The sequence below is a fragment of the Oncorhynchus nerka genome, linkage group LG23 (genome assembly GCF_034236695.1).
Source record: "Oncorhynchus nerka isolate Pitt River linkage group LG23, Oner_Uvic_2.0, whole genome shotgun sequence".
Taxonomy (NCBI): Eukaryota; Metazoa; Chordata; class Actinopteri; order Salmoniformes; family Salmonidae; genus Oncorhynchus; species Oncorhynchus nerka.
The window spans coordinates 43,948,085-43,974,108 of NC_088418.1; the positions used below are offsets into that span (position 1 = coordinate 43,948,085).

General features: G+C 42.5%; 2 protein-coding genes and 1 long non-coding RNA gene across 3 annotated transcripts in view; 1 reads left to right on the forward strand and 2 right to left on the reverse strand.

Moving 5' to 3' along the window:
• Window positions 1-583: 583 nt before the first annotated feature.
• LOC115106873 (ATP-binding cassette sub-family D member 2-like) lies at window positions 584-17,709 on the reverse strand. Its single transcript, XM_029630055.2, has 10 exons — window positions 16,767-17,709; window positions 16,243-16,423; window positions 15,323-15,444; window positions 10,257-10,422; window positions 7,848-7,942; window positions 7,033-7,178; window positions 6,207-6,352; window positions 5,120-5,204; window positions 4,794-4,919; window positions 584-3,906 (listed from the first exon to the last, which is right to left on the reverse strand). Exons 1-10 carry the CDS (start codon window positions 17,706-17,708, stop codon window positions 3,693-3,695), a joined length of 2,223 nt encoding a protein of 740 aa, XP_029485915.1. The 5' UTR covers window position 17,709; the 3' UTR covers window positions 584-3,692.
• A 34-nt stretch (window positions 17,710-17,743) lies between these two features.
• Window positions 17,744-23,275, forward strand: LOC115106874 (uncharacterized). The gene is made up of 6 exons (XR_003860114.2): window positions 17,744-17,833; window positions 18,532-18,664; window positions 18,783-18,833; window positions 18,940-19,214; window positions 19,398-22,530; window positions 22,731-23,275. It is a non-coding gene; the product is annotated as an uncharacterized LOC115106874 (long non-coding RNA).
• LOC115106875 (proton myo-inositol cotransporter-like) overlaps window positions 23,261-26,024 on the reverse strand; it is a 72,422-nt gene continuing 69,658 nt past the window's right edge. The window contains exon 10 of the mRNA XM_029630057.2: window positions 23,261-25,902. Coding sequence (XP_029485917.1) covers window positions 25,676-25,902 — 227 coding nt within the window. The 3' untranslated portion in view covers window positions 23,261-25,675. The remainder of the gene's footprint in view (window positions 25,903-26,024) is intronic.

The window sequence follows — 26,024 nt, forward strand, 5'->3', positions numbered from 1 at the left end:
GAGGCCTAATAGTTACTGTTGCAAAGACATTACTGATGTACGGGTGCATAGGTGGAGCATGGCACCATCGTGTGGTCAACGGTTATGATTACAAAAGTGCTGTGTGATCCAAATCATTTCCGTCTTTATACAACAGATGGCATCAGATACACGTCACATTGAATACCCCTGTGCTCTGAGGCTGAAATACGCAACCAGCTCCAAAATGACTCATGAATAAATTATTGTTGAGTTTTACAGTCTTTAGTAGTTGTCATGTTTTATTTACAGGAAAATACATTTTCAAGAGCAAAAGTGTCATAAGCCAAGCATATGATTTTAAGCATGTTTGAAACTACATATGGGATTCAGTGACGTAAACGAACACTCAGCGCACAGCCTCCGCGTGCAGAACGAACAGCAGTAGCAGAACAGGTGGGCTTAGAACGTTTTGTTTGTTTCCCCGCCATTAAACAAAATCAGGAGGAGACTAGAAAAGAGGGGAGACAACGCCTGTTCTTGTCCCTCAGTCCCATGTCTCTCTGGACTGAAACAGCATCACTAGGCCCACAGAACAAAACAGACCCCATGCCCATAACATAAATGAGTTTGTTACTCTTCTTTAATAAAATCACGACAGAACACATGCATTAGTTACAAGAGGTACCATTCAATGAACAACCATTTTGCAAATCACACTTCCAATTGTTACCGTTGCCAAAATTGGATGAATTGCCGAATGACAAAGCCAAATGCTATGACACATGTCAAATACAGTACATTCGGATGTTCCACTTATTAGAAAAATGACAAAAGAATTGTATCAAAGAATTGTTAGTATGTCAGTGTTGTGGGAACATACTAGAATGGGCCTAACTTAACAGTTCCAATTTTATAGAATACCAAAGCATATTTGATTTAGTTTGACTTTGATCCAGTATTGGTTAGATAGCTAAACTCAGGGTCAACATGTATACAGTTTCAAGCATCACCTCTCGATTCTACTCATTCCATACCGTTCTCAGTCACTTTAACACTGTTTCATCCAGTAGTATACTGTATATACTTCCCATCAACAGGGCTGAGCAACACAGAAGGTTTTTTTTGTTTTGTTTTTTTACAGTACAGGGAAATCGGGTTTCAAACTATGTCAGGTGTCCTTTTCAAGACACAAAGTATTAGTTAGAATCCCAAGGAATGAGAAGCCTGAATATGTAGGTTCTTTTCAGGCTCATAACCTATTTCATAACAGTAGTTATAACCAAGTATATTACAAAATGTCAACACTTTATTTCCATGAACAACTAACTATTCACGGTGCAAGTTATTGTATTTTTCCTCCCACAATGCTCTCTGTTTAGCATTGATTGAAAGAGACAGTTCAAATATAACATGTGATTGAGGCATCACTCTCACTCACCCATTCCATGCAAAGTATAAGTACCATATTAACAAAGTATACATTACAATATATAGTTTACATATTTATAACTCACATACATTCTTTTCCATGTCACTTCTCTTTAAGACAGTTTAGTCTGAGATGTAGTGGTCAAAATATTGCAGTTGCACTTGTACCCTTGTAAATATTCTGCCATTGCGGTTACTGATTTCATTCTGATTTGTCACAGACGTTACCAAGCCAATCAAATAACCCAGCATTAGTATGTGTCACTGATTGAAAATACCGTATAGGGCAGGGATCAACTAGATTCAGCCACCGGCTGATTTTAATCTTGAGCTGATGGTCAGGGGGCTGGAACATAATTACAAATAATGTGTAGACTGCAAATAGACTGCAAGAAGCCCAAACAGATATAATATTTGACATAATCATTCCAAAACTTGCTCGGATCTGTATACGATTACATATCTCTCTCTATTATGCGTGGCAATAATTTGACATTTTCTAAATGTTAATCACTTGGAGCTGATTTGCTGGCGTTTTTACAGTCTTTTATTTACAACGATAAAAATACACTTTTTTTTTTTTGCTCTTGGGGGGCCAAATTCGGCCCACGGACCGCCAGTTGGAGAACCCTGGTATAGGGGATACACTAACACAGCCAGGCTATAAGGCTACAGCACTAGAAGGACTGGTCTTGGATTTTTACCTATATTAACCTCAGCAGCGCTGACACAGGTTTGAAGAGGCGTTATCAAACTCTAAAATCCCTACATTAAAAATACAATTTTATGACATTATCAAAAAAAGAAACAAACAAAGTTCACAGTATAAAGTCTGAGATAGGTCGCTGGTAACAAATATGAATTGCTCAACGAGATTGATTTGTACTGTGGGTGGCTATAACAAGGTAACATTTAATAAAACTCAGCAACCAAGTAAACTGTACTGAACTACAACGGAAAACAACCGTGTTTATTGTAAAACACAATGTAAACCTCTATGCTGAAGATGTGACTTATGTTTATAGGGGTGAAGATTGCAGACCGAGACAACACAAAACACCCCTGTTTCACAGATATTACCCTAGTGACAGTGAGGAGGGCTTTGCCAGGCGATGTGTGTGTGTGTGTGTGTGCGTTAGCGTGCGTTTGTGTGAGCGAGCCCAGTCCGATTCCTGCTGTGCTCTGCTGGAGACAAGACAGGATGCCTTGAAATCCATTGTATTTGTTCAGTGGACCAGAAGCCTATTGCAACATACCCACAGCTCTGTCACTAATGCACCAATGTCCAATAATAGCTCCTAAGACAACAATCTCTTAGCCACTAACAAAGGTGAAAGTAGTGCGCTATATAGGTCTAAGGGAGGGTGTTAATTAAAATGCAGAGCCAGATATTTTGAAAGCTACTGAGGTATTTTGAATATATTACTACATTGCAGTTCTGAGGAAATAACCTGTGAGAAACACATTCAGTCATGTTATAAGAAAGATGTCATTATGACATAACCGCAGCGCCAGTAGCTGAGATAACAAGAAAGGGACACAAATGTATTGCAGCTGTGGTACTTTACATTTGAGCAGTTGGGTTACCTTGAAAACGGTATGCTTATTAGCCTAACCTTAATGAAGAACTTGATATGATTGTAAAAACGTGTATGTTCATTGTTTGATATCATCCAAAGACCTTTCTAGTAGTTTTTTTTTTACAGAAAGAAGGAGAGTGTGCTCAACCAAAGTGAGTCGAGGTGAAACCCCCAAAAATGTGTAGAGATCTTTGGACAGGAAAAGGTGCAACGCTAGCTCACCGCTCTTTAAAAAAAAAGTTGAATTATACAAGTTTCAAAGATTGAGATAGAAGGCTTTTAAAAGGCTGAAACATCAACCTTTTAAACTCATCTAATAAAACGACACGTTGTGCATTTTCCTGTCCATAGTACTGTTTTATTAACACAAACAAATCTATACAATAAAAGGAGGAAAATACTGTCTCACACAAAATAGCACAAGCCTACTACTTCAGCACTTGATAACTACGGCAAGAAAAATGAACTATTCCCCAAATTCAGTAGTGCTAGAAATGAAAAATTATTTGACTTCATTGTTCAACCAAATAAAATGTTAGTCTCAGCTTGTCAGAGATTTTAAGTCTCTCAACCACTCAGCAATAAAAACATCTAAAAAACAACAGTGTCGCTGAATTCTTAAAACTCAACCCCAACATTGGAAACGTATGGGAATATGCGTTTGGTGTGCGTTGAAACAAAAAAATGATACTTTTGACTTTTCTGAACATCTCGCTCTTTCTTTCATTCCTCTGCTAAGTCGGCTGTTTTGAGGGCTGAGTCCGCTCCCAGGATCTTGCAGAGTTCGTTGAGTCTGTGTTGCATCTTGGGTATTCCTGCAAGTGAAGACTCGAGGCGTTGTTTCTCCTCGGTCAGGGAGAGACGCGTAGCGGTGTCCAGCTGCTCGAACCTCCATCCTCCCTCACCATCAAACTGTAACAGGTGAGTGTGGTACTTCCTGTCGGTATGAAAAGTGGAGCAAGAATATGGGTTAAGGATGGGATTATTTCATGGTTGCGTTATGTTTCTCTTTTTAATTCGTTCACTATCCAGTCGAAGCACAACGTTATTTCCAAATAGTATACAATTGTCTTTGAACTTATGGTTGTGGTACGTTATGAAACAGTATTGCAGTGTTAGTGATGGCGCATGTGTCCTGTTCTATTGTGGTTGCAGTCATGTTGTGATTATTTTGTGCTGTTCCCAGCCTTGTTGCGTGGTGTAGTGTCATGTCATGTCGTGTAAAATGTCATAGGGTAACGTGACTTCTAAGGTTAAACAAGCAACTAAATAGCAGCAGCAATCTCCGGAGAGGAACAGACTTGCACAATATTGTGGTAGTCCTGTTTGTGTTTTCTCTGAGGCTAACTCAAAGAAAACAAAGAACAGAGCATTGCTGACTTGACAACTAGTAGTGCATTTGCTTATAGGCTACTACTTCTTTTGCGGTAGTATTTTGCATTTCCCTTTTTCTACAGGTTTCTGTACGGTTTTCCTTTAAAACTCTTCTACAGTGTTAGGCACAGAATCTGTGTGCTTCAAGACAAAATGCGGCATACAATATTACACATTGGACGTTAGAGAAACTATCTGACTAGTCTTGCTTGCCAAACTCATGGTGCTCCACCTAGGTATTGGAGACACAGCGGCTGTCGGAAGAGACACCATGGCTGCATTTAAACAGGCAGCCCAATTCTGACATTTTTTTCACAAATTGGTCTTTGGACCAATCAGATCAGCTCTGAAAAATATCTGACGTGAAAAGACCTGATGTGATTGGTCAAAATAACAATTAGTGGAAAAATGATTGGAATTGTGCTGTGTGATATGATATCTATCACTTACCAGAGGGAGGGTCTATGGGTGATTGACAGTAAGGATATCCCAGCATCCTTTGCAGCCTGGAATATTTTCCCCTCCACGTCAATGCTGACAGCACTGGTGCACTCATCTAACAGGGCGTACTTTGGCCTGACACACAAGAAAAAGGAATTTAGAAGTGTTTAACTTTCGAATTAACGATGAATTAAATCAGCTGGCCACCAATCAATCAACTATAGAACAAGTGAGGAAAATGGGCTATTCAAATCAACAGCACAATCTACTATTCCGTTTTTCCAACCCACACGTACAGGGTTTAAGAAGGCCTACGATGGCAGGCCAAGTCGTACCTGTTGTAGAACATGCGAGCCATGCCCATCCTCTGTTTCTCTCCCCCAGACAACACATCCTTCCAGTCCATCTCTGCATCCCAACCTACACACAGACAAGCAGACACACATCACAGTCAGTAAATATTGGAAGCACTGTCATTGACCACAGTTTTATTCTCCACTGGAATAAGTAGGTTAAACGCTACCCAAAGACCAACGCAAAAGGGTTTACATTTAGTGTAACCACGGTAACACCTGTGGCGAGAGCCCAAAGTTCAAGAATATTCCATAGGAGACTGACTGACTTACAAACGTTGTCTCTCTCTGAGGCTTAAAAACAAGCCTTTCCTTTGTCCCGCTGCCAAGGCCTCCTGTGTCTTTTCCGTTTAAATTACCGGGCTTCATATCCATCTCAAAAGACCAAAAAAACCAAATACTTTCTAATCCCGATTTAGAGCCATTGACGCAGGAGGAAAACGCAGGACTTCAATGTCTCTACAGCTGGCGTTTGTGAACAAACAGGGAAAATAATAATCCCTTCTGGAGGGATCTCAAGATTATTTTAGTTGAATGACCCTCTCCTCTGGCTAGGAACCAGTCACACGGTGGTTACAAAGCAGCCATTCATGGCTCTAACCGGGAGTGACTAGGCTTAGTGGTGAGGTCACATTAATGGAGCCGATTGTCGGAGAATAACAGGACCACTGGTCTCCAATTAACTACACTCTACATGTCCTTAATAAGACCAAAGATATGGAGAGGGACAGGCTGGTGCCACTAGAAAATACTGAAATAACTTCTTGAGTGGTCAAATGCACTTACAGACAGCGCATAGTATGATAAGAGATACAGAAATGTTTTATTTTTAATTTTTTAGGAAGGGTGTGTTAGCTGAACTGAGAGGGCCCCGTTCAGTATATGTCAGTTGTTGTTAGGGAATCCCCTTGGAAACCATATCATTCATCTCAAGGGCAAATGGCTTAAAAATAGGATGCTGGGAGTTTTTTTCAGGCCAGCTCTTTTCAAAGTGCACCTGTTACTACGCCTTCAGACCCACGCAGCCCTTCTGTTCTAGGCTGACTCAGATCCCTCCCCGGGTTCTTACCGCCCTCGCGGGTCACTATCTGGTTGAGGTTAACGATGTCCAGTATGACCTCCAGGTCCGTGTCTCTGTAGCCCCTGTCATGCATGTCCTTTAGAGAGTCTGGGTAGATCACCTGGTCTCTCAGGGTCCCAATGGACATGTACGGCCTGAGGAGAGGGCGAGAGCGAGAGCGAGAGAGAGGGGGAGATAGTCAGACACAACATTTGGGTAAAGAGGTCTGTGTGTGTGTGTCACGTTTTACCATTCCAGTAAAGCCGTCAAAACACCTGGAAGATCTGGTAAATATTTCACTACTCTAAGGTCTGGTTACTCTCTCTCACTCTCCATGGAGATCCAGTTACCGAGTCTAGAGGGTAAGGTGACCTCCTGCTGATTTTCAATACATTTGTGTGTGTGTGTGTGTGTGTGTGTGTGTGTGCGTATGCGTGCATGCATACAGAATATTCATCCGTGCATGCTTGTGTGTGTGCCTCTATGCAAGCCTGCATGGCACAGATGTAGGATCTTCATTTGAGCCAGTTTGCCACAGCAGGAAAATAATCCTGCAGCAACAGGAAATGTGAATTATTATGTGGATTTTAATTAGTGGCCATTTTTGTAGGGGTTGGTCCATTTTTTGCTAGGGCAAATCAAGTCTGACATTTTAAAGTGGAAATTACAAACTTTAGAAGCCTTTTTAAACCCGTTTGCATTTCCTGTTGTGCAGTAACATTGGCAGCAACAATAGGGTCAAATGAAGATCCTATAATCTATACATGGGTACATGTGTGCCAGAGTCGGTACATGTGTGGGCATAAGGATGTGTGTGACAGTGACAACCACTAACCTTTGTGGTATGTAGAACATGTGTTGTGGGGAGGGCTTGTGCAGCAGCCCCCCATAGACAGGCCACAGCCCACTGAGGATCCTGAACAGAGAACTCTTCCCACAGCCGTTAGGACCTGTGATCAACAGGTGCATACCTTCCTCCACCTGCAAGAAACAGCATTCACACACACACACACACACACACACACACACACACACACACACACACACGTTATAGCCTTGGAGTACTGAATAGTTTCCTCACAGCTGATGTGTCTAACAACCCATGACATGAGTGTGGCAAAGCAATCACTTGATTGTATGTTGTCCCTACATCTTTTTATTGTCATGGTTTATGTTGAGTATTAGGAAGCAATACTGTCCTTATTTTATACTATGCAATGTAGTGTGTATGTGTGTGTATGTGTGTGTGTGTGTGTGTGTGTGTGTGTGTGTGTGTGTGTGTGTGTGTGTGTGTGTGATAATTACATGTGTGCTTCCTTCTTTTAGCCAGGGTTCACTTCAAAAATAAATTCAAATCTCAAAGTGAGCTAACTTCCAGGTAACACAACAAAGGACAAAGCATGTACTCCCTACCCTGGGGGAAGATGGCTGGAGGATTAGGAAAATAGTAACAGCAAACACATCACAGGTGCTGTAACATTTAGGATGATTTAGTAGGACGCACTTGCACAACACTTTGGGAATGGAAACAAAAATCTGCTTTCTTATTGGATAAGTTCAGGTAGTACATCATTTGAAGTATTTCACTTCATTTGAAAACGTTTTATCACTACTGAACATCACCCAGGATGTTGATGTGTTATTTCTCACCTTGAAGTTGAGGCTGGAGACCACTATGTCTCCATTGGGAGTGATGATAGGGACACTCTCACACACGATGCCATTGTCCACATCGATGACTCTTCCTGCAGAAGACAAAGACAAGAAAAAAAAAAGAAAACTGGTCATTGTGTGTCGATCAATAATTCATATGATCAGTTCAGTCAACCAGAGTGCACGTGGCTGCCAGAAAAAAAATGTGTGGCAGCATTTAAAAAGTGTGAGAAAGTATAAAAAAAGTGCAGCTGTAGATAGCCAGGACGTGGCCAACTGACTAACTAGCTGTGTTAGCGAAGAGTATGTCCAGATGCACATGTTCACCGGTGGTATTAGCCGAGCAGTTAGAGCGTTGGGCCAATTACAGAAAGGTGGTTGGTTCGAATACCGGGCTGACATGGTGAAAAACCTGTCGAAGTACCCTTGAGCAATTAACCCTAATGTGCTCCAGGGGTGCCGTACTACTATGGCTGACCCTGTAAAACGACACACTTCACTGTACCTATCCGGTGTGTGAAACAATAAAACATCTTATATCATGATTACAGTCGATTGATGCTGAGGATGGATATCTGGCTTTAGACCAAAATGGTGAGAAAGAACAGCAAGAAAGATACACAGGATTAGCCTAGGCTGTTTCCCAAATTGCACCCTATTCCCTTTTATAGTGCACTACTTTTGACAAAGGCCCATAGGTCTCTGGTCAAAAGTCAGGTTCTTAGTCACCTCACTGACCAAGGCCCTTCTCCCCCGATTGCTCAGTTTGGACGGGCTGCCAGCTCTAGGAAGAGTCTTGGTGGTTCCAAACTTCTTCCATTTAAGAATGATGGAGGCCAGTGTTCTTGGGGACCTTCATTGCTGCAAAAATGTCTTGGTACCCTTCCCCAGATCTGTGCCTCGACACAATCCTGTCTTGGAGCTCTACGGACAATTCCTTTGACCTCATGGCTTGGTTTTTGCTCTGACATGCACTGTCAACTGTGGGACCTTATATAGACAGGTGTGTGCCTTTCCAAATCATATGAAATCAATCGAATTTACCACAGGTGGACTCCAATCAAGTTGTTGAAACATCTCAAGGATGATCAATGGAAACAGGAGGCACCTGAGCTCAATTTCGAGTCTCGTAGCAAAGGGTCTGAATACTTATGTAAATAAGTTATATATATATATTTTTTAATACATTTCCAAATATTTCTAAAAACGTGTTTTCGCTTTGTCATTATGGGGTATTGCGTGTAGATTGATAAGGAAAAACGTTTATTTAAAATATTTTAGAATAAGGCTGTAACGTAACAAAATGTGGAAAGAGTAAATGGGTCTGAATACTTTCAGAATGTACTGTACCTAATTGAAAAACCCCAACAGACTATGAACGTATCAAATGACACATATATACGTTATAACTTGTCATTCATAGGGCGGAGAAAACATGTCAGTTTTAAAGTACGTCTCCTGCAACTTTATACATTTTGCCATGGGGCTGAGAGAAAATGTGCCGTTTAGAGCACATTTCCTACAGTTCTACACACTTATGCAGTGTTCTTATGCTATCTGAATGACTCAAACATTGTCACAAAATAATGCCATGCAATTTTGGGACTTTTAGATTGACTGTCTAGTTTTATTTTGGTGATTGTCAGTTCTCGAAGATGATCATATTTTATTTTTAATATATAGGTCCATTATCTTTTCTACATGATCTGTTTTAGTCATTTAACTTTACAGTGAAAACATTTTAACACCCCCCCAAAAAAATTATATACAGTATATAAATATATATATACAGTATATACAGATTTAGAAGTGGTGGCCTGCCACTGGTAAATTAATATGAGGAAACACTGAAAGTAGTGCACTATATAGAGAATAGGGTGCCATTTGGGGTGGACTCTGTGTCTCTCTCTAGCCTGTAGAAAATACGTTCAAATTAAAGTATTTAGTCCCATATTCCTAGCACGCAATGACTACATCAATCTTGTGACTACAAACTTGTTGGATGCATTTCCTGTTTATTTTGGTTGTGTTTTCAGATTATTTTGTTTCTGAACACTTCTACATTCATGTGGATGCTATCATGATTAGGGAATATCCTGAATGAATCGTGAATAATGATGAGTGATAAAGTTACCGACGCACAAATATCATTGAAGCTGGTAACCCTCCGGCTGCCGGATCACTCCCGGCACGCAGCTTGGGGATTCGAACCGGCAACCTTTCGGTTACCAGGCTACCAGCCCGCCTCTCTAACCCAGATTCTACCACAACCCCCTAATGTAGTATTGTAGTATACTATGGTATAGTGTACTGAATAGGGAATAGAATAACATTTGAGTGTCTCACATGTGTAAGTGTATCCTACGTACCTCTGGACAAACGTGTACTAAATCTCAGATAGTCTACCTTTGATTTCCAAAGGCCCGTCGATGTGCATCTCTGGCCTGGCCACGATCTTCTCTCCTGTTCCCATGGTCGAAGCGGACGAGCGCTTGTAGATGCCCCTCTGCACCTCGCCAAACACCAGGAACATGTTGTAGACGCGTGTCGTGTAGCCCGCCAGCTCTGTGACCTATCACAGACAACAAGAAAGGTCAGAGGTCACTTGTTGAGGTAAATAACACTGGAGTCAGTTAGGTTGACATACCCAACAGAGTTCCATTGCCCAACAGTAGGTGTGTGCAAAGTAGAGCAGTGTGTGTGTCTTTGGGAAAACCCTTGAACAATGAGAGCAGCCAGCAGCAGAGCTGGTCTATAGCAGTGTATTGTAGAGTGCACTGAAAATCTGGTCAGGATTACAGTACAAGCTGAAGGGCCATTATTTGATTGAATGATGGAAAAGACCTCTGTATAATTTATGCAACTAATTTTCACTCATAACTTAATCTGACTCTAAAACAATGGCTTTTTTCATAGCTGTTTGTATCTGTGTTTAGGGAACACACAGTACTGATGATGGTGCGAGGCCTTCCTACAGATAACAGAGCAATGTACACTCTTAGAAAAAAGGCTTCTAATAGGGTTCTGCGGCTGTCCCTAAAAGAGAACACTTTTTGGTTACAGGTTAAACCCTTTTGGTTACAGGTAGAACCCTTTTGGGTTCCATATGGAAAGGTTTGACAGGATTACAAACACAGACTGACCAGCTCAAATAAACAGAAGCCTTCTGTATGGCAGACCAATCCGAACTCCTCTCTCGGCCCACCAATCATGGCTAGTGGGAAGGTTGCTGACTTTTTCTGTGGCTTAACCAACAGGGCTCGTAATTTAACAATTTTACAGATGGCATACAAGTTGTTATTAAGGCACATGAAAATTCACATGTTCCAGAAGGCATTTCTGCCAAAAAAACACATTTTGATAAAAACAAAATGTTTAAGTTCAAACGGCTCTCCTGTGAAGTCGTGGCTTGCGACATACGCCTAGTTTCCTGAATCGGGTCACATTTTAAGGAGATATCTTCCAAGTTAGTTAGGGTGCCATAGGATTGATAATGAGGAGCTGAACCCAGCCAGACAGGCTACATGGATGATCACCAGATGGAGGATTATTCACAGCTAGGCTAAGCCGGCCAGCATGAGTGGCAGAGTGGGAAAGCCTTAAAGTGGAACTGGCAGCTGATGGGATCCTCCTCTTTTTAATAGAGGCCATCACTCTGTTTTCTCACGCAATCGCATAGCCTATAGAACCACCTGGTGGTTTACCCAATAAATGACTGAGCGTTTATACATAGAGTGTGCAACTCTCTTTGCCTTTTGACCTGTCTAAAAAAAAGAATGGATTTATTGTGATGGTGTAGGCTATAGATGGATTTCTTGGACTTTTATGTAGATGTTCCAAATGTCTGCATTAGTGGCTTGTAGGCTATGCATGGAAGCCAGAAGATTCTAAATGTGTTTATGTTAATTAACATGAGATCGGCAGTTGTTTGCTTGACAATCACCGGCTGACAAAATGTCATGACCGCCACAGCCTTAGGTGTGTCACAGTCTCAGGCTGTGTTCAGACAGAGTGCAGTGACAGCAGCAGTAGTGCAATGTGCCCTGCCTGTGTCTGTCAAATCCAAACAAATGTTATTTGTCAAATACAACAGGTGTAGACCGTACTGTGAAATGCCTACTTACAAGCCCTTAACCAACAATGCAGTTCAAGAAATAGAGTTAAGAAAATATTTACTAAATAGACTAAAGTAAAAAATTAAAATTAAAAAAAGTACAAAAGAAAATTACATAACAATGCTATATTTTATTTTTATTTAACTAGGCAAGTCAGTTAAGAACAGATTCTTATTTACAGCGACAGCCTACCCCGGCCAAACCCTAACCCGGATGACACTGGGCCAATTGTGCGCCGCCCTATGGGACTCCCAATCCCGGCCAGTTGTGATCCAACCTGAAATCCAACCAGGGTCTGTAGTGACGCCTCTAGCACTGAGATGCAGTGCCTTAGACCGCTGCGCCACTCGGGAGTCTTGAGTGGCAGGGGTACCGGGGGTAAATACACAGGGTACCGGTACCGAGACAATGTGCGGGGGTACAGGTTAGTCGAGGTCATTTGTAAAGTGACTATGCATAGATAATAAACAGCGAGTAGCAGCAGTGTAAAAACAAAGGGGGGTGTGTCAATGTAAATTATCCAGGTGGCCATTTGATGAATTGTTCAGCAGTCTTATGGCTTGGGGGTAGAGGCAACTGGTCAGGATGCTCTCGATCGTACAGCTGTAAAACCTTTTGAGGATCTGGGGACCCGTGCCAAATCTGGGGAAGAGCTGTTGTCGTGCCCTCTTCACAACTGTCTTGGTGTGTTTGGACCATGATAGTTTGTTGGTGTTCTCGACCCGCTCCAATTCAGCTCCATCTATGTTAATGGGGGGTCTCTGACCTCCTCCCTATAGGCTGTCTCATCATTGTCTGGGATCAGGCCTACCACTGTTGTGTCGTCAGAAAACGCAATGATGGTGTTGGGAGTCGTACTTGGCCACGCAGTCGTGGGTGAACAGGGTGAACGTGTGTGCCCCTGCTGCATAACATACCCTACTGTTACATAACCTGCTTGGGTGTGTGGCACTGTTCAAACACTGAGCAGGGTGAGCTACAGTGAGTGAACCAAGCATCTCTGCCTGCCTCTTAGGGTGCCAAAGCAACACACATCGCAGAACCCAGTGCATTGAGTGGAACCCCTGCATGCATAGCCTTGTTGGGTGACATCCAAAACACTATCTAATAATCACATTCTGTTCTTTTTCATACCCTGTGTGTTCTCCACAGTGTATGGTACAGTGGGGCAAAAAAGTATTTAGTCAGCCACCAATTGTGCAAGTTCTCCAACTTAAAAAGATGAGAGAGGCTTGTAATTTTCATCATAGGTACACTTCAACTATGACAGACAAAATGAGAAAAAAAATCCAGAAAATCACATTGTAGGATTTTTTAATGAATTTATTTCCAAATTATGGTGGAAAATAAGTATTTGGTCACCTACAAACAAGCAAGATTTCTGGCTCTCACAGACCTGTAACTTCTTCTTTAAGAGGCTCCTCTGTCCTCCACTCGTTACCTGTACTAATGGCACCTGTTTGAGCTTGTTATCAGTATAAAAGACACCTGTCCACAACCTCAAACAGTCACACTCCAAACTCCACTATGGCCAAGACCAAAGAGCTGTCAAACGACACCAGAAACAAAATTGTAGACCTGCACCAGGCTGGGAAGACTGAATCTGCAATAGGTAAGCAGCTTGGTGTGAAGAAATCAACTGTGGGAGCAATTATTAGGAAATGGAAGACATACAAGACCACTGATAATCTCCCTCGATCTGGGGCTCCACGCAAGATCTCACCCCGTGGGGTCAAAATGATCACAAGAACGGTGAGCAAAAATCCCAGAACCACACGGGGGAACCTAGTGAATGACCTGCAGAGAGCTGGGACCAAAGTAACAAAGCCTACCATCAGTAACACACTACACCGCCAGGGACTCAAATCCTGCAGTGCCAGACGTGTCCCCCTGCTTAAGCCAGTACATGTCCAGGGCCATCTGAAGTTTGCTAGAGAGCATTTGGATGATCCAGAAGAAGATTGGGAGAATGCCATATGGTCAGATAAAACCAAAATATAACTTTTTGGTAAAAACTCAACTCGTCGTGTTTGGAGGACAAAGAATGCTGAGTTGCATCCAAAGAACACCATACCTACTGTGAAGCATGGGGGTGGAAACATCATGCTTTGGGGCTGTGTTTCTGCAAAGGGACCAGGACGACTGATCCGTGTAAAGGAAAGAATGAATGGGGCCATGTATCGTGAGATTTTGAGTGAAAACCTCCTTCCATCAGCAAGGGCATTGAAGATGAAACGTGGCTGGGTTTTTCAGCATGACAATGATCCCAAACACACCGCCCGGGCAACGAAGGAGTGGCTTAGTAAGAAGCATTTCAAGGTCCTGGAGTGGCCTAGCCAGTCTCCAGATCTCAACCCCATAGAAAATCTTTGGAGGGAGTTGAAAGCCTAGCTGTGAGTCCCAAAACATCACTGCTCTAGAGGAGATCTGCATGGAGGAATGGGCCAAAATACCAGCAACAGTGTGTGAAAACCTTGTGAAGACTTACAGAAAATGTTTGACCTCTGTCATTGCCAACAAAGGGTATATAACAAAGTATTGAGATAAACTTTTGTTATTGACCAAATACTTATTTTCCACCATAAGTTGCAAATAAATTCATTAAAAATCCTACAATGTGATTTTCTGGATTTTTTTCTTCTAATTTTGTCTGTCATAGTTGAAGTGTACCTATGATGAAAATTACAGGCCTCTCTCATCTTTTTAAGTGGGAGAACATTCACAATTGGTGGCTGACTAAATACTTGTTTGCCCCACTGTATATGACTAAATGTAGCCTAACCTTCAGTAGGAAGTGTGATACTGATTTGCAAGGCAAAGGATTACAAAAACCACAGTCTGACACCAACAATACTCATTTCCTCTTATTGAAAGGTCTACCCTCCCCTACAGAGTGAAACAGTGCGCTTTCTTGGACCTCAGCCCTTTTCTCACATCCATGTAATACTGTAGATATAACTGTCATATTCACAAATATTGTAGTGGGCATATGACCACCGACACAGACAACATTCAAATCAGCACCGTGATGGGGTACATAAAATGTCCTTTTGAGCCTAAATCTGGTAACTCAAAAATAAATGTCTGCAAAATAATAAATCCGTGTGGATGGACATCATCATTTTGGGATTACAATGAGGGATCTTTTTCTTTGGTGTTGCTTCATGTTGGTCAGACCGTTTGAAAGTCCTCCGGTCATGAGTGGGTCTAATGGCTCACTCGAACACTGTCCATTCACTCTAATGCCACTTGAATGTAAGAGACGAGACGAGACAGGAGAGAGAGAGAGAGAGAGAGAGAGAGAGAGAGAGAGAGAGAGAGAGAAGAGAGAGAGGAGAGAGAAGCGTGAGACATCACCTCTTTGTAGGAGGACATGATTCTCTCGATGGCGTCAGCTCCAGAGGCCAGGAGATTGCGGGCGGTGGTGAAGGCCTCTGTCCTCTCGCTCACCAGCACCTGAGTCTGACCGTCGGCAGTCTCTGTGAGAGGGGAAATTAAGGTGAGACACTATGAGACACTATGAGGGCCCGTAGCCCCTTGGCTTTCTGATCTGTGAACACCTAGGGGGTATGGCCTAAGGAAGGGCCTAGGAACTAGGGAAAGTGGCAAAAGACCGAAATTGAATGGAGCCATTCTGTGCTTAGACCAGTAAGACTGTAATGACAGCTCTCTTTTTTTGTGGCCAAAAACCCAAAAGTTGCCATGTTATCAGTGTGTATGACACTGATGGGGGTGGAGACCACAGGAGGATGGTGGCACCTTAATTGGGGAGGACGGGCTCGTGGTAATGGCTGTAGCGGAACAGGTGGAATGGTATCAAATACATCAAACACATGGTTTCCATCTGCTTGATGCCTTTCCATTTGGCATCAAACACATTATTATGAGCCGACCTCCCATCAGGCAACAGTAGCATTCCGTTGGTTAGCAGCTAACAGGACAATAGGGACAACAGGATGAATATACCCTTAACAGCACAACAAAGTCCTTGTTGAATAACACCTACAGGGTATCGTTGAGATAGTTGGTTCCCGTGGGTTAACACATGCTGATCAGCTACTACGGTGTGTGGAACATGCAAATGAAGAGGGGGCTGTTTTGGGGAGCTTTGTGAGTCCAGCACAAAATGACCTGAATAGAACCAAACGTCAATCGGTTCAAATGAAAGACAGAATAGGCTACCTGCTGGTATGCACAAACAGAGATCAACCATGACAACCCTTCCTGAAAACAAGGGGCTTTAGAAGAAAACAAGATGATGTCGTGGTGACTATTACCGCTGTCAGCGAAGCCGGTAGCTGTGATGATGGGCACAGCCACCATGACCAGTCCACAGCTACTCCACACGTACTTCATGAGGAACTGCTCCACCATGATGTACCACAGACGCTTGGACAGGATCAAGTTCATCTGCTCCGCCAGGGCCCGGTAGCACTTCTGCAGCTGACGCATCTCCACCTGACACACACAGGACCGGCAGACACAGACAGGCAGTTTACATTGCAGTCACAAAAAGTATCTGGCCTACACAGCACAGCACATTCACAACAAATGGATTGCAAATAGAGTTCACATAGCATTCACATTGTATGTTAGTTATTTTGCACTGGCAGACAGTCTTATTTAAAAACAAGTGCATATAAGGAGGCTGTCAATCAAATGATTGAAATTCAATTTTGGGAATTGGATACGATGTCATAGGTGAGCATTGGATCCAACTCCAAGGGACCCAACCCATTGGTATTGCTATTGTAATAAATACATTTGCATGGAAAATCCACCACGCATCTTTCTTGTATACCTTGTGGCCCCTGTAGAAGGCTATCTCCTCTGCATTGGCAATGATCCTGGAATGCACATAGCGTAAATGGCCTTTCCTGTGGGCCTCCTCAGCTACTAGTTTTCCGAATTTCGGCGAGCAGGCCCTCAGAACCTTGGCCGTGCAAAACACCACCAGCCCGGCCAGCAGGGTCGGCCCGCTGGCGTTGGCCCCCCTGGACCGGGCCGTCTGGATGAGGGTGTAGGAGGTGAGTATCACATCCAAGATGGGCTTGGTGAGGTTCGAGTAGAGATGCGCAACGGATTGGGAAAACATCATTACGTCCTCGGTAAGAGACTGGTCCGGGTTGGTCAGTCTCCCGTCCATGTTGCTGACTTTGTAGTAGGTCTGGTCTGTGAAATAGGTGGTGTAGGCATGGTCCACTAGCCGTGTGCGGAAGGCGAGGGCCAGCTTGCACTCGAGGTAGCGGATAACACTGTTCACGAATGTGGCCGGAATGGCAATAAGGAGCCATTTCATCAGTTGGATGATGAAGCTGCGTGGTTCTTTCTCAACGATTGTTTTCACAATCTTGCCATCCAAGCCTGCGACATAGATAGACAGAAATGTCCGTGAAATCAACGCGACCGAATGCAGAGACAGCAATCCGAGCTCTTTGGAAACAAGCTTTGGAAAGAGGATTTTGATGAGTTCAAGTATCTGTTTAAAAAATTCTGCGTTTACCCCAGGCGACTTTGTATGACTCAGTGCATCTGTTTGTGATTTAACGCCAACCGTTGAGCCATTTTCATCTCCTTTAGAGCCCCTGCTATTCCTGCATCCATTCCGTTTCACGAATTGTCTGCAGACGATGGGGTACAAGGTTTTCACCCCGTAGGCAGCGGCCGCGAGAAAGACAGCCCGCTTCGCTGCAGTCGTCCGGTCCCATTTCACTCTGAACGCCGCATCAAGTATATTGGACATCTTTCCCCTACGCAGCGATCAAAGAGCTAGTCTGGTTATTTCCGTGCTACATTCATCGGGGATTTTAGTATGATTATGGATCTGGAAGCGAAAAGAAAAGGAAAAACCATCTCCCTCATACAACGGTGAGATGTTTAAGCTAGAAAACCCACCCGCTAGCTACGTTCTAGTGTTTCCGTCATTTGGTTTGGCAGTGTTTTATTTATTATAGGCAACACCCCGGAAAGACACGATACGGTTGTGAGGGACGTATTCAAATGAGGTCCCTACTGTACATTTTTACTATACACACACTGTATTGTGACTATATTTTGTCAGTGAGTGTAGTAACGTGGTTACTACGAACGCCTCTCTCGTCTTTGAGAGGGACATAGTAGCTATGTCATGTATTTGTCTGTTGGCTTGGCTCCTGCATCTTTGTACCTCTCTCAACTCAAACTGGAGCATCATTATAATCGGCTACTTGATGAGAACGTTTCACTAGTAGCTAGCTAGCTAGGTTTCATAAAAACTCAACAACTATCAACTACCGTATGCTGTTAGATTTTTAAAAAATTAAGTGCTGATAAAATATATGTCCCAATTAAGTTTTTTTTTTGTCTGTCTGATTTTACTGGGCAAAGTGAATTGGGTCGGTGGTTCAAGCGGAGTTTGACAGCTAGCTAGCTAACGTTAGCCTCGTTAGCACTTTTGCAGATGTAACATTAACGTTACTTGTTGACAGTCTGGGTGGTGAGTTCAGACAGACATCTATAGATTATGGATACATACTAATAACATTGAAAAAGGATCCCACCCACAACAATAACTTGGTTTATTCCAGATCAGCCAAAGATAACTCGCATCACTGATGATAAGGGAGGACCAAAGTCAATGAAGGAGGGGCCCCTGAAGTTACCCATGAGCCCTTGCTCCCCATCACGTTTTTCCCTTGTGGAGAGCCAGCCTTTGTACAGGTATGGCTATATATATATCAAGAAATTATAGAATCATTCTAGGAGGAAAAGTGAAACAGTAGCTCATCTAAGTATTTGCAATAACGGTACTGTACTACTGATGTATTTTTGTGTCCAGGCTGCTAGAAAGAGAAAGCACTACATTCCTGATGGATTCAAGTGTAGACAGGTCAGTCACGTTTACTCACACTGATTCGTCTTTTCTGACAACACAAATACATGACCTCACATCACTAGTACTCTTTTTTTTTTTTACCATATTTCTGAACTTACAGATACAGTCAGCTTTATGGAAAGGATGACTCAACCTTGTGACATTTGGCTGGTTCATTGATCGTTGCTCTCAGCTCTCACCAGTGCTGGAATCAAACATGTCAGACACCAGTACGTCAGACTACCAGCAACACATCCAGGAGAAGGGGCTCACCCTTCGTCAGTCTACTCCTCAGGGGCAGGCCTGCTCTCCCTCCAGCAGAGAGCACAGGTCCAGCCACAGCCACACTGCTCCCCTAGACCTCCCTGGGATATCTCCACCTCAGAGCAACCACAGGTATTCATTCAAACACTTTCATAGTAACAGTATTCTTTCATTTGGAATGGATTTAACCTCACCTCTACCCCGCAAACACATGAAACAAAGACAAATGAGTGTGCATTCATTCCACTGTATTAACAGTTTTGTGAAGTAAAAGAAAAAGTATAACTGAAACCTAATAGATATTTGATTTTGTAGTTTATACCTTTCTCTCAGCCAGGAGGGAGGAGAGAGTGTCCAGTACCAAGTGGACCCAAACAGCAGCTGAACATGACCCCCTCAGTATCCAAAGTATGGTTTGGAGGCACAGAGCCTGAGTGAGTACTGAACTGAAATATCAAAGATGTGTTTTTACCTGATATGCAGCAAATCATTTTCTTTATCCGTCATACATTATTGAGATTGACAACCCCCCCCCCCCCCCCGAACTGATATTCTTTTTTTCCTGATTTCCATTGCTGTATCGATTACATCTGTGAAGATAGACGTATTAGTTGATATTTCCATAACTTGTGTGTGCACTGACTAATGGGGTATGCATCGGCCTACCCAGTAGCACAGAGACCAGAGACCATGCCATGCACATAGTGGGGTTCTCTATCAACCAATCTGAGGGCAAAGACCACACCTTGGAGTTCTCTCTCAAAAATCAGTCAATGGAGTTCTCCGTCAACCAAATAGAGAGTGAAGAGCAACACAACGAAGCACTCTTCAGGGCCTGCAGTAATGAGGATTATGGAAGTGAAGGTACTTGTGCATCCCAAATGGCACCCCATGCCCTATATAGTGCACTACTTTTGAACAGGTCGCATAGGGCTCTGGTCAGAAGTATAGCACTTTGTAGGTAATAAGGTACCATTTGCTGCACTGTCCAGTGTGCATTATGTAGGCTATTAATAATTTCCCTTCACTAAAAACTATGATACATGTTTTTGGAGAAAGTTTGCCAATCTATCTTCACTGACATACAGTAGCAGTCAAAAGTTTGGACACACCTACTCATTCCATGGTTTTTCTTTATTTTTACACTGTAGAATACTAGTGAAGACATCAAAACTATGAAATAACACATATGGAATCATGTAGTAACCAAAAAAGTGTTAAACAAATATTTGAGATTCTTCAAAGGAGCCACACTTTGCCTTGATGACAGCGTTGCACACTCTTGGTATTCTCTCAACCAGCTTCACCATATGTGTTATTTCATAGTTTTGATGTCTACACTATTATTCTACAATGTATAAAATAGTACAAATAAAGAAAAAACCCTTGAATGAGTAAGTGTGTCCAAGCTTTTGACTGGTACTGTATGTATGTCAATTCGTCCCAGCAGCTAATTTTAAGAAAGGTATGCCTAAGATATATCTCAAGGAGGAAGTACCGACAACGTCTACCAGAGATGTGAATGAACCGCAGAGCCGAGGCCCTGAACCCAATTTCTTGACTCATGTAATTACAGGCAGCAGCATTACATCAGGTGTCTAATGCCACCTAGTGGCAGAATTGGAATCATTTCAGAGCTGAACAGTGATGATGATATAAGGCAGTACCATTTAGCAGACGTTTTTATCCAAAGCGGCTTAGAGTCATGCGTGCAAACATTTGACATACGGGTGATCCTGGGAATTGAACCCACTATCTTAGCATTGCAAGTACCATGCTCTACCAACTGAGCCACGGGACCTGATTAGGGTATGATAATAGGTGAAAGTAAGGGGGAAATGTGTTAATATGGTGAAGGCCAGCCTGTTTCGTTGTTACGTCTGTATTCCAACAGGTTTCCAACTGCACTGATGTCAGCTCATGTACGTTTCCACACTACATTCGAAAATCACCCGCTGTTCACCACCTGTCTGACACTGAAAGGCAGAGTCCCAAGTGGCATCCTATTCCCTATATAGTGCCACATGAGGAAGGTGTCATTTGGGTGTCATTTGGGACGCAGCCCCGGTGGAGACTTACCTGCAGACGAGTCTTCAGCTTGTCCTGCAAACACTCACCATGGTCCTAAGGAATGCTGTGAATCATCGCCCAGTTACTCTCCCAAGAGGAGGTTGCTTTAGTTCCGACTCGGATGATGACGTAAGAAAACAACAGATAATACTGTTTACACCTGCTTCGGCTAATGTACTGTAAGGGACTGCTTTGATTTCCCATAGATCACATAGGCCTACCATGACTGACTTGTAAATTCATTATTTGTAACACTTTTACATTTAGTTGCTCTTATAAGTCTGCGTAATTACTGTTTAATAACACGTTGTTGCATAGTAACCGCTTTGCATTTTACATGGTAATATCAACATATTTCTTAGTGTGACAATGACAGCAATGGAGTTGACAAGACAGCACAAACAGATCTGGGACTCGGGATACATATGTTCATACTAATCTTTAAATGTCATATCAGGAAGTGGAGGATTATCACCAGTGTCACCAGGGTGGATCCTCACAGGCACATTCAGAGAGGTCCTGTAGTGAAGAGATCCCTGTCCTTAGCCAAGGCCTCATCACATTGGAACACACAACAACGGGGTCACCCTCCGTCTCAACCCAGACCTTACACCCCACCCACTAGGCCTCAATGCACAGGGAACTGTGGAAACGGCCAGAGCGGTCATAGAGACCAGAGAGCGTTGGAGAGCTCCGTCTGCACAGAGAGAGACGGTCAGGCTGTGTAGTTACAGATGACAGTAACAGCCAGGCTAGGGTTATAGGCGATCGGTATGTCCCACCTCGTCCTCTGTCTCTGACATTTTAAGCAGAATAGTTGTGGGATTCAGAGTCCACGAGGTTGTTCTCTTTACACTCAAGTCCAGAAACTGCACTGAGTTGAAACATCCGATGTTGGACATTTCGAGGTGATGTTGGTGACAGTCTGTGTCCCCATTCCTCGTGTTTCTTGTGTTGCTTGTGTTCTGGTGGCTGCCATTTTTGTTGGTGGACCGCAGAGCTCTGTGATTCAGACAAATCAAATCTTTTTTATTTATTTTTTAATCAAATTTGAAAGATTATAACCTCGTGGACTCTGAATCCTGAATTCTGCTTAAAATGTCATACCGACCCCAACCACCAGAGGGCAGGCCAGTCACAGATATGAGTCTATGAGACAACAGACAGACAGAGCATTATCAGACAGATCCAGGAGGGAGGGAGAAGAGCACACGCCCTGGAGAAAATCAACAGCCAGAGAGCTCAAGGCTGGACCTGGGCACCACCCATCAATCATCCCTTTAAACAAGTGTCGTAACACTAACACTGAGAATTGAGTGCATTCAGAGACCCACTACCTCTGTACTAGACGCTCCCCTCATCACCAATGATTTAAAAGGTATGAATAGCAAATGTTTGATGTAATTAACAAATCAGTGCAGCCGAATATAGACAAATCAATGCAAACAACAAAATATGTGGTGTAGTTTATCATAGGTAATCGATTGAATGTAAAGCTAGTAAATGGGTGTAATAAGCACACGTTATACTGCAGTAATATCTACTCTGATCTGTATATGTTGGCATTCTTCCGTACAGTGTGTTGCAGTTTTCTTACGGACCAAGATTCATGATGGTGGTATTTTTTTTTGTTATTTTCAGTGGTATTTTGAAAATGGATGTTGCTCCCTAATGATGTTTTTCTCTCTTCCATCCAGACTTGAGAGGTAAGCAGCTGCAGCATAAAGGACAGGAAGAAGAATAAGAGGTACAGGACCCTGTTCAGAATGTTCCTCTTAGAGGAGACCTTCAAGATGAGAGAGAGAGGAGAAAAGGAGGTCACTGCTGAGAGCATAGTTAACAGGCTTTCAGAGGAGGTTGAGACACTTCAGGAAAGAGCAGGCGTTCTGCTCATGCTGAAGCAGAGGAAAAAAGATTAGTGAAAAGGGAAGGAGAAGAGAGAGGTGGGGAGGACAGGAGGGGAGGGGAGGTCAAATCCCGACGTATCCCTTTAAGAGTTGTGAACAACACTAGCAACTACAGTACATCCCTTTACCACAGGATCTGTTTCTGCATATTTAAACATGTATAACAATGCCCTTGTGGATTCTACATTAAAACGAAAGCCAGACATTGCAAGATAATCCGTTTATTTATTTTCCCCCCGATACATATTCAAGTGTTCAAGATTCTCATGAATATATTTACTTTGATAGAATATAAATTCTAGCAAAACGTTTACAGCAACAATAATCAAATGTATACTATACAGCGCTGGATAAATATTTGTTTTAAAATCTTCACTAGTTCTTCTTCTTCATCACCTAGAATAGAAACACTGCACTTCATTTGTTTTCACATAGAAAAAAATTGCACCCGTTCACCATAAACACATTGGATGCCCCCATTTAGGAGTTAAAGCAAAGAAGGCAATATAATAATAACACGATGTGACCGTCTTCAAATCAAAAGTGCATTCTAGAACCACAACACATCAAATAACCTGTTTGACACTATCTCATTTACATGTTTGTTACATGACGACAGTGTTGTCGCCTCTGTGACGGGGATGTGCAATAAAGTGTTGTTTCTCTCTCTCAAAAAAAAAAAAAAAAAAAACTATCTGTGATAATAAAGCAAAACGTTATTCTGTCTTCCAGTGAACCTCCAGTTTAGTCCTATTTATAGTATCTTCTCTTTTCTAATCACATTTCTAATCAAATACTCAAATATGGATAATAAATACTCAATAATCCAATATTGATACTGTTGTTCCAATGAACTGGCAAAACACACCTAGTGATAACTTGAAATGCTGTCATTTCATTTCGGTCTAAAGAAAATCCTATTTTGAATTCACAATAGTAGCTATCTATCTGGTTTTGTCACTGACAATAATACACAGACATATTCTCAGCGACGTCATGTTGACTACTTTCAACGAGAGTCTGCTACACACAAATCTTGTACTCAAGTACTCAACTAAAAATGTGTCACCTTACATAGTTTACCGATATATAAAACGACATGAGCGAGTACAGTACAGTACTCCTCGACCCTTTAGAACACGAGAACCCCAGCTCTTTCACGTGAAGAGTAATGCATTGCGATTTGTACATAAGGCTGTGGAGGAAGACACAACGTAAAATGGAGACGAAATAGGACATTCTTTCTGACATTGTTTTCCCAAAAGGGCAACTATGTGTGTAACATTAACTGACTAAACTGTCCATTTCAATGTATGGGTATTCTCTCTGATGGTCTGAGTAACCCAATGAATAGTCTCGTCAACATTGATCAATAAAAACATTTGTGCAACTTCTGAAAAAAAAAAGGCTATCATCACGACTCCTTCATACATTTCACTTCAGTACAGGCACCGACATCATGGGTAAAATACATTGGAATAAATAACCTAATAATTCATAGGTTTACTAATGAGAAAACAGAGACAGGTCATGTGCTACTGTAGCTTTACAACCAACATGATTAAACAAACTGCAAAGCAAGACTGAACTTCATCATTAGATGGAGACCAGCTTGCGTCTCAAATGGCACGCTATTCCCTTTATGGTGCACTACTTTTGACCAAGGCCCATAAGGCTCTAGTTAAAAAGTAGTGCACTATATAGGGAATAGGGTGCCGTTTGGGACGTAGAGCCCAGGTATATTACTAGTGTCTGATACCCCGTTTGTGATGCTACAGACAAGCTGAGACAATATTGTACTGAGTTGTGTTTCATATAGAAAGGCATACTGGTATCAACACTATATATTACAACCCCTCGCTCTGAATTTAACACTTTTGGTGGACGTTTGGCCTCCTACAATAAGGTTTTGTTTTGAAGAGGTTGTATCTCTAATCATATGGTTTTATGTGAGGAAAATGGCAATAGTTTTGTTAATCGTAGTTGGTCTGCCTCACATATATGGAAATTTATAATAATGCGACAGATGACCAGTAAAATGGATGTCTAAATGCTGAGGATATATATATATATATATATATATATGAATGTAATGTATGCTTAATACTATTCACGTGATGGTTTTTCAATCAAAAAGGAGATTCTCATCAAACTATAGATGTATCTACAACATTAAATAGGCAAAATCAAATGTGCAAGTAACTCACGTGTTACAAAGAGCTACCCTGTCCGTGAAAAAGATGGAGCAATGTAACCTACGTGGCTGTGAGGCAAACCAGAGACGAGGACTCGGGGAGGATGCAGATCAGGGGCTGTATGTACATGTATCAAGCTTCCTGTCCATGTAATATCATTCACTATGATCTAAAAGGTTAAACTGATCCTAGATCAACACTCCTGCTCTGAGTCACTTGATACACACGTTCTGAGATGAGAGAACAGAGACAATATCCAGGGCCAAAGTTACAAACTAGACTGGGCTACTTTAGCCTGGTCCCAGATCGGTTTGTGCTCTCGCCAACTCCATGGCTGTCATCGTCAAGCCATTATTTGGCATGACAATGAGTGACAGTGAGTTGGCACGAAAGCACAGACAGGCTGGCACACGGGCGAGGGCTACTCCACGTCGGAGGCATCGTTATCAGAGAGGTGGTAGTTGCTCCCCTTCACCCTGATGTACTCCACCTGCCGGTCCTCGTCAGAGTCCGTGGCCCCGCAGGAGCACAGCTGGTTGTCGAACAGGGACTCAATCTCCTCCAGCCTCCGGCCCTTAGTCTCAGGAAGACAGCCGTAGATGAAGAAGAACCCAAGCAGAGCCAGGCTGGAGTAAAGGAAAAACGCTCCTGGGAAATAACGATCACAACAAACACACAATCAACAATACATCGTCTGTCAGTCATTATCAGGGCCTACAGTTTTCCCTGACTACCATATGTGACTTGGCCAGGAAGGGCCCAGAGGTTTT

Coding starts and splice junctions, on each gene's coding strand:
- LOC115106873 (XM_029630055.2), bottom strand. CDS start 17,708: ATGTCCAATATACTTGATGCGGCGTTCAGAGTGAAATGGGACCGGACG. Junction 7,179..7,847: donor TCTCCAGCCTCAACTTCAAG/GTGAGAAATAAC, acceptor TGTTTCTTGCAG/GTGGAGGAAGGTATGCACCT. Junction 5,205..6,206: donor GATAGTGACCCGCGAGGGCG/GTAAGAACCCGG, acceptor GTCTGTGTGTAG/GTTGGGATGCAGAGATGGAC.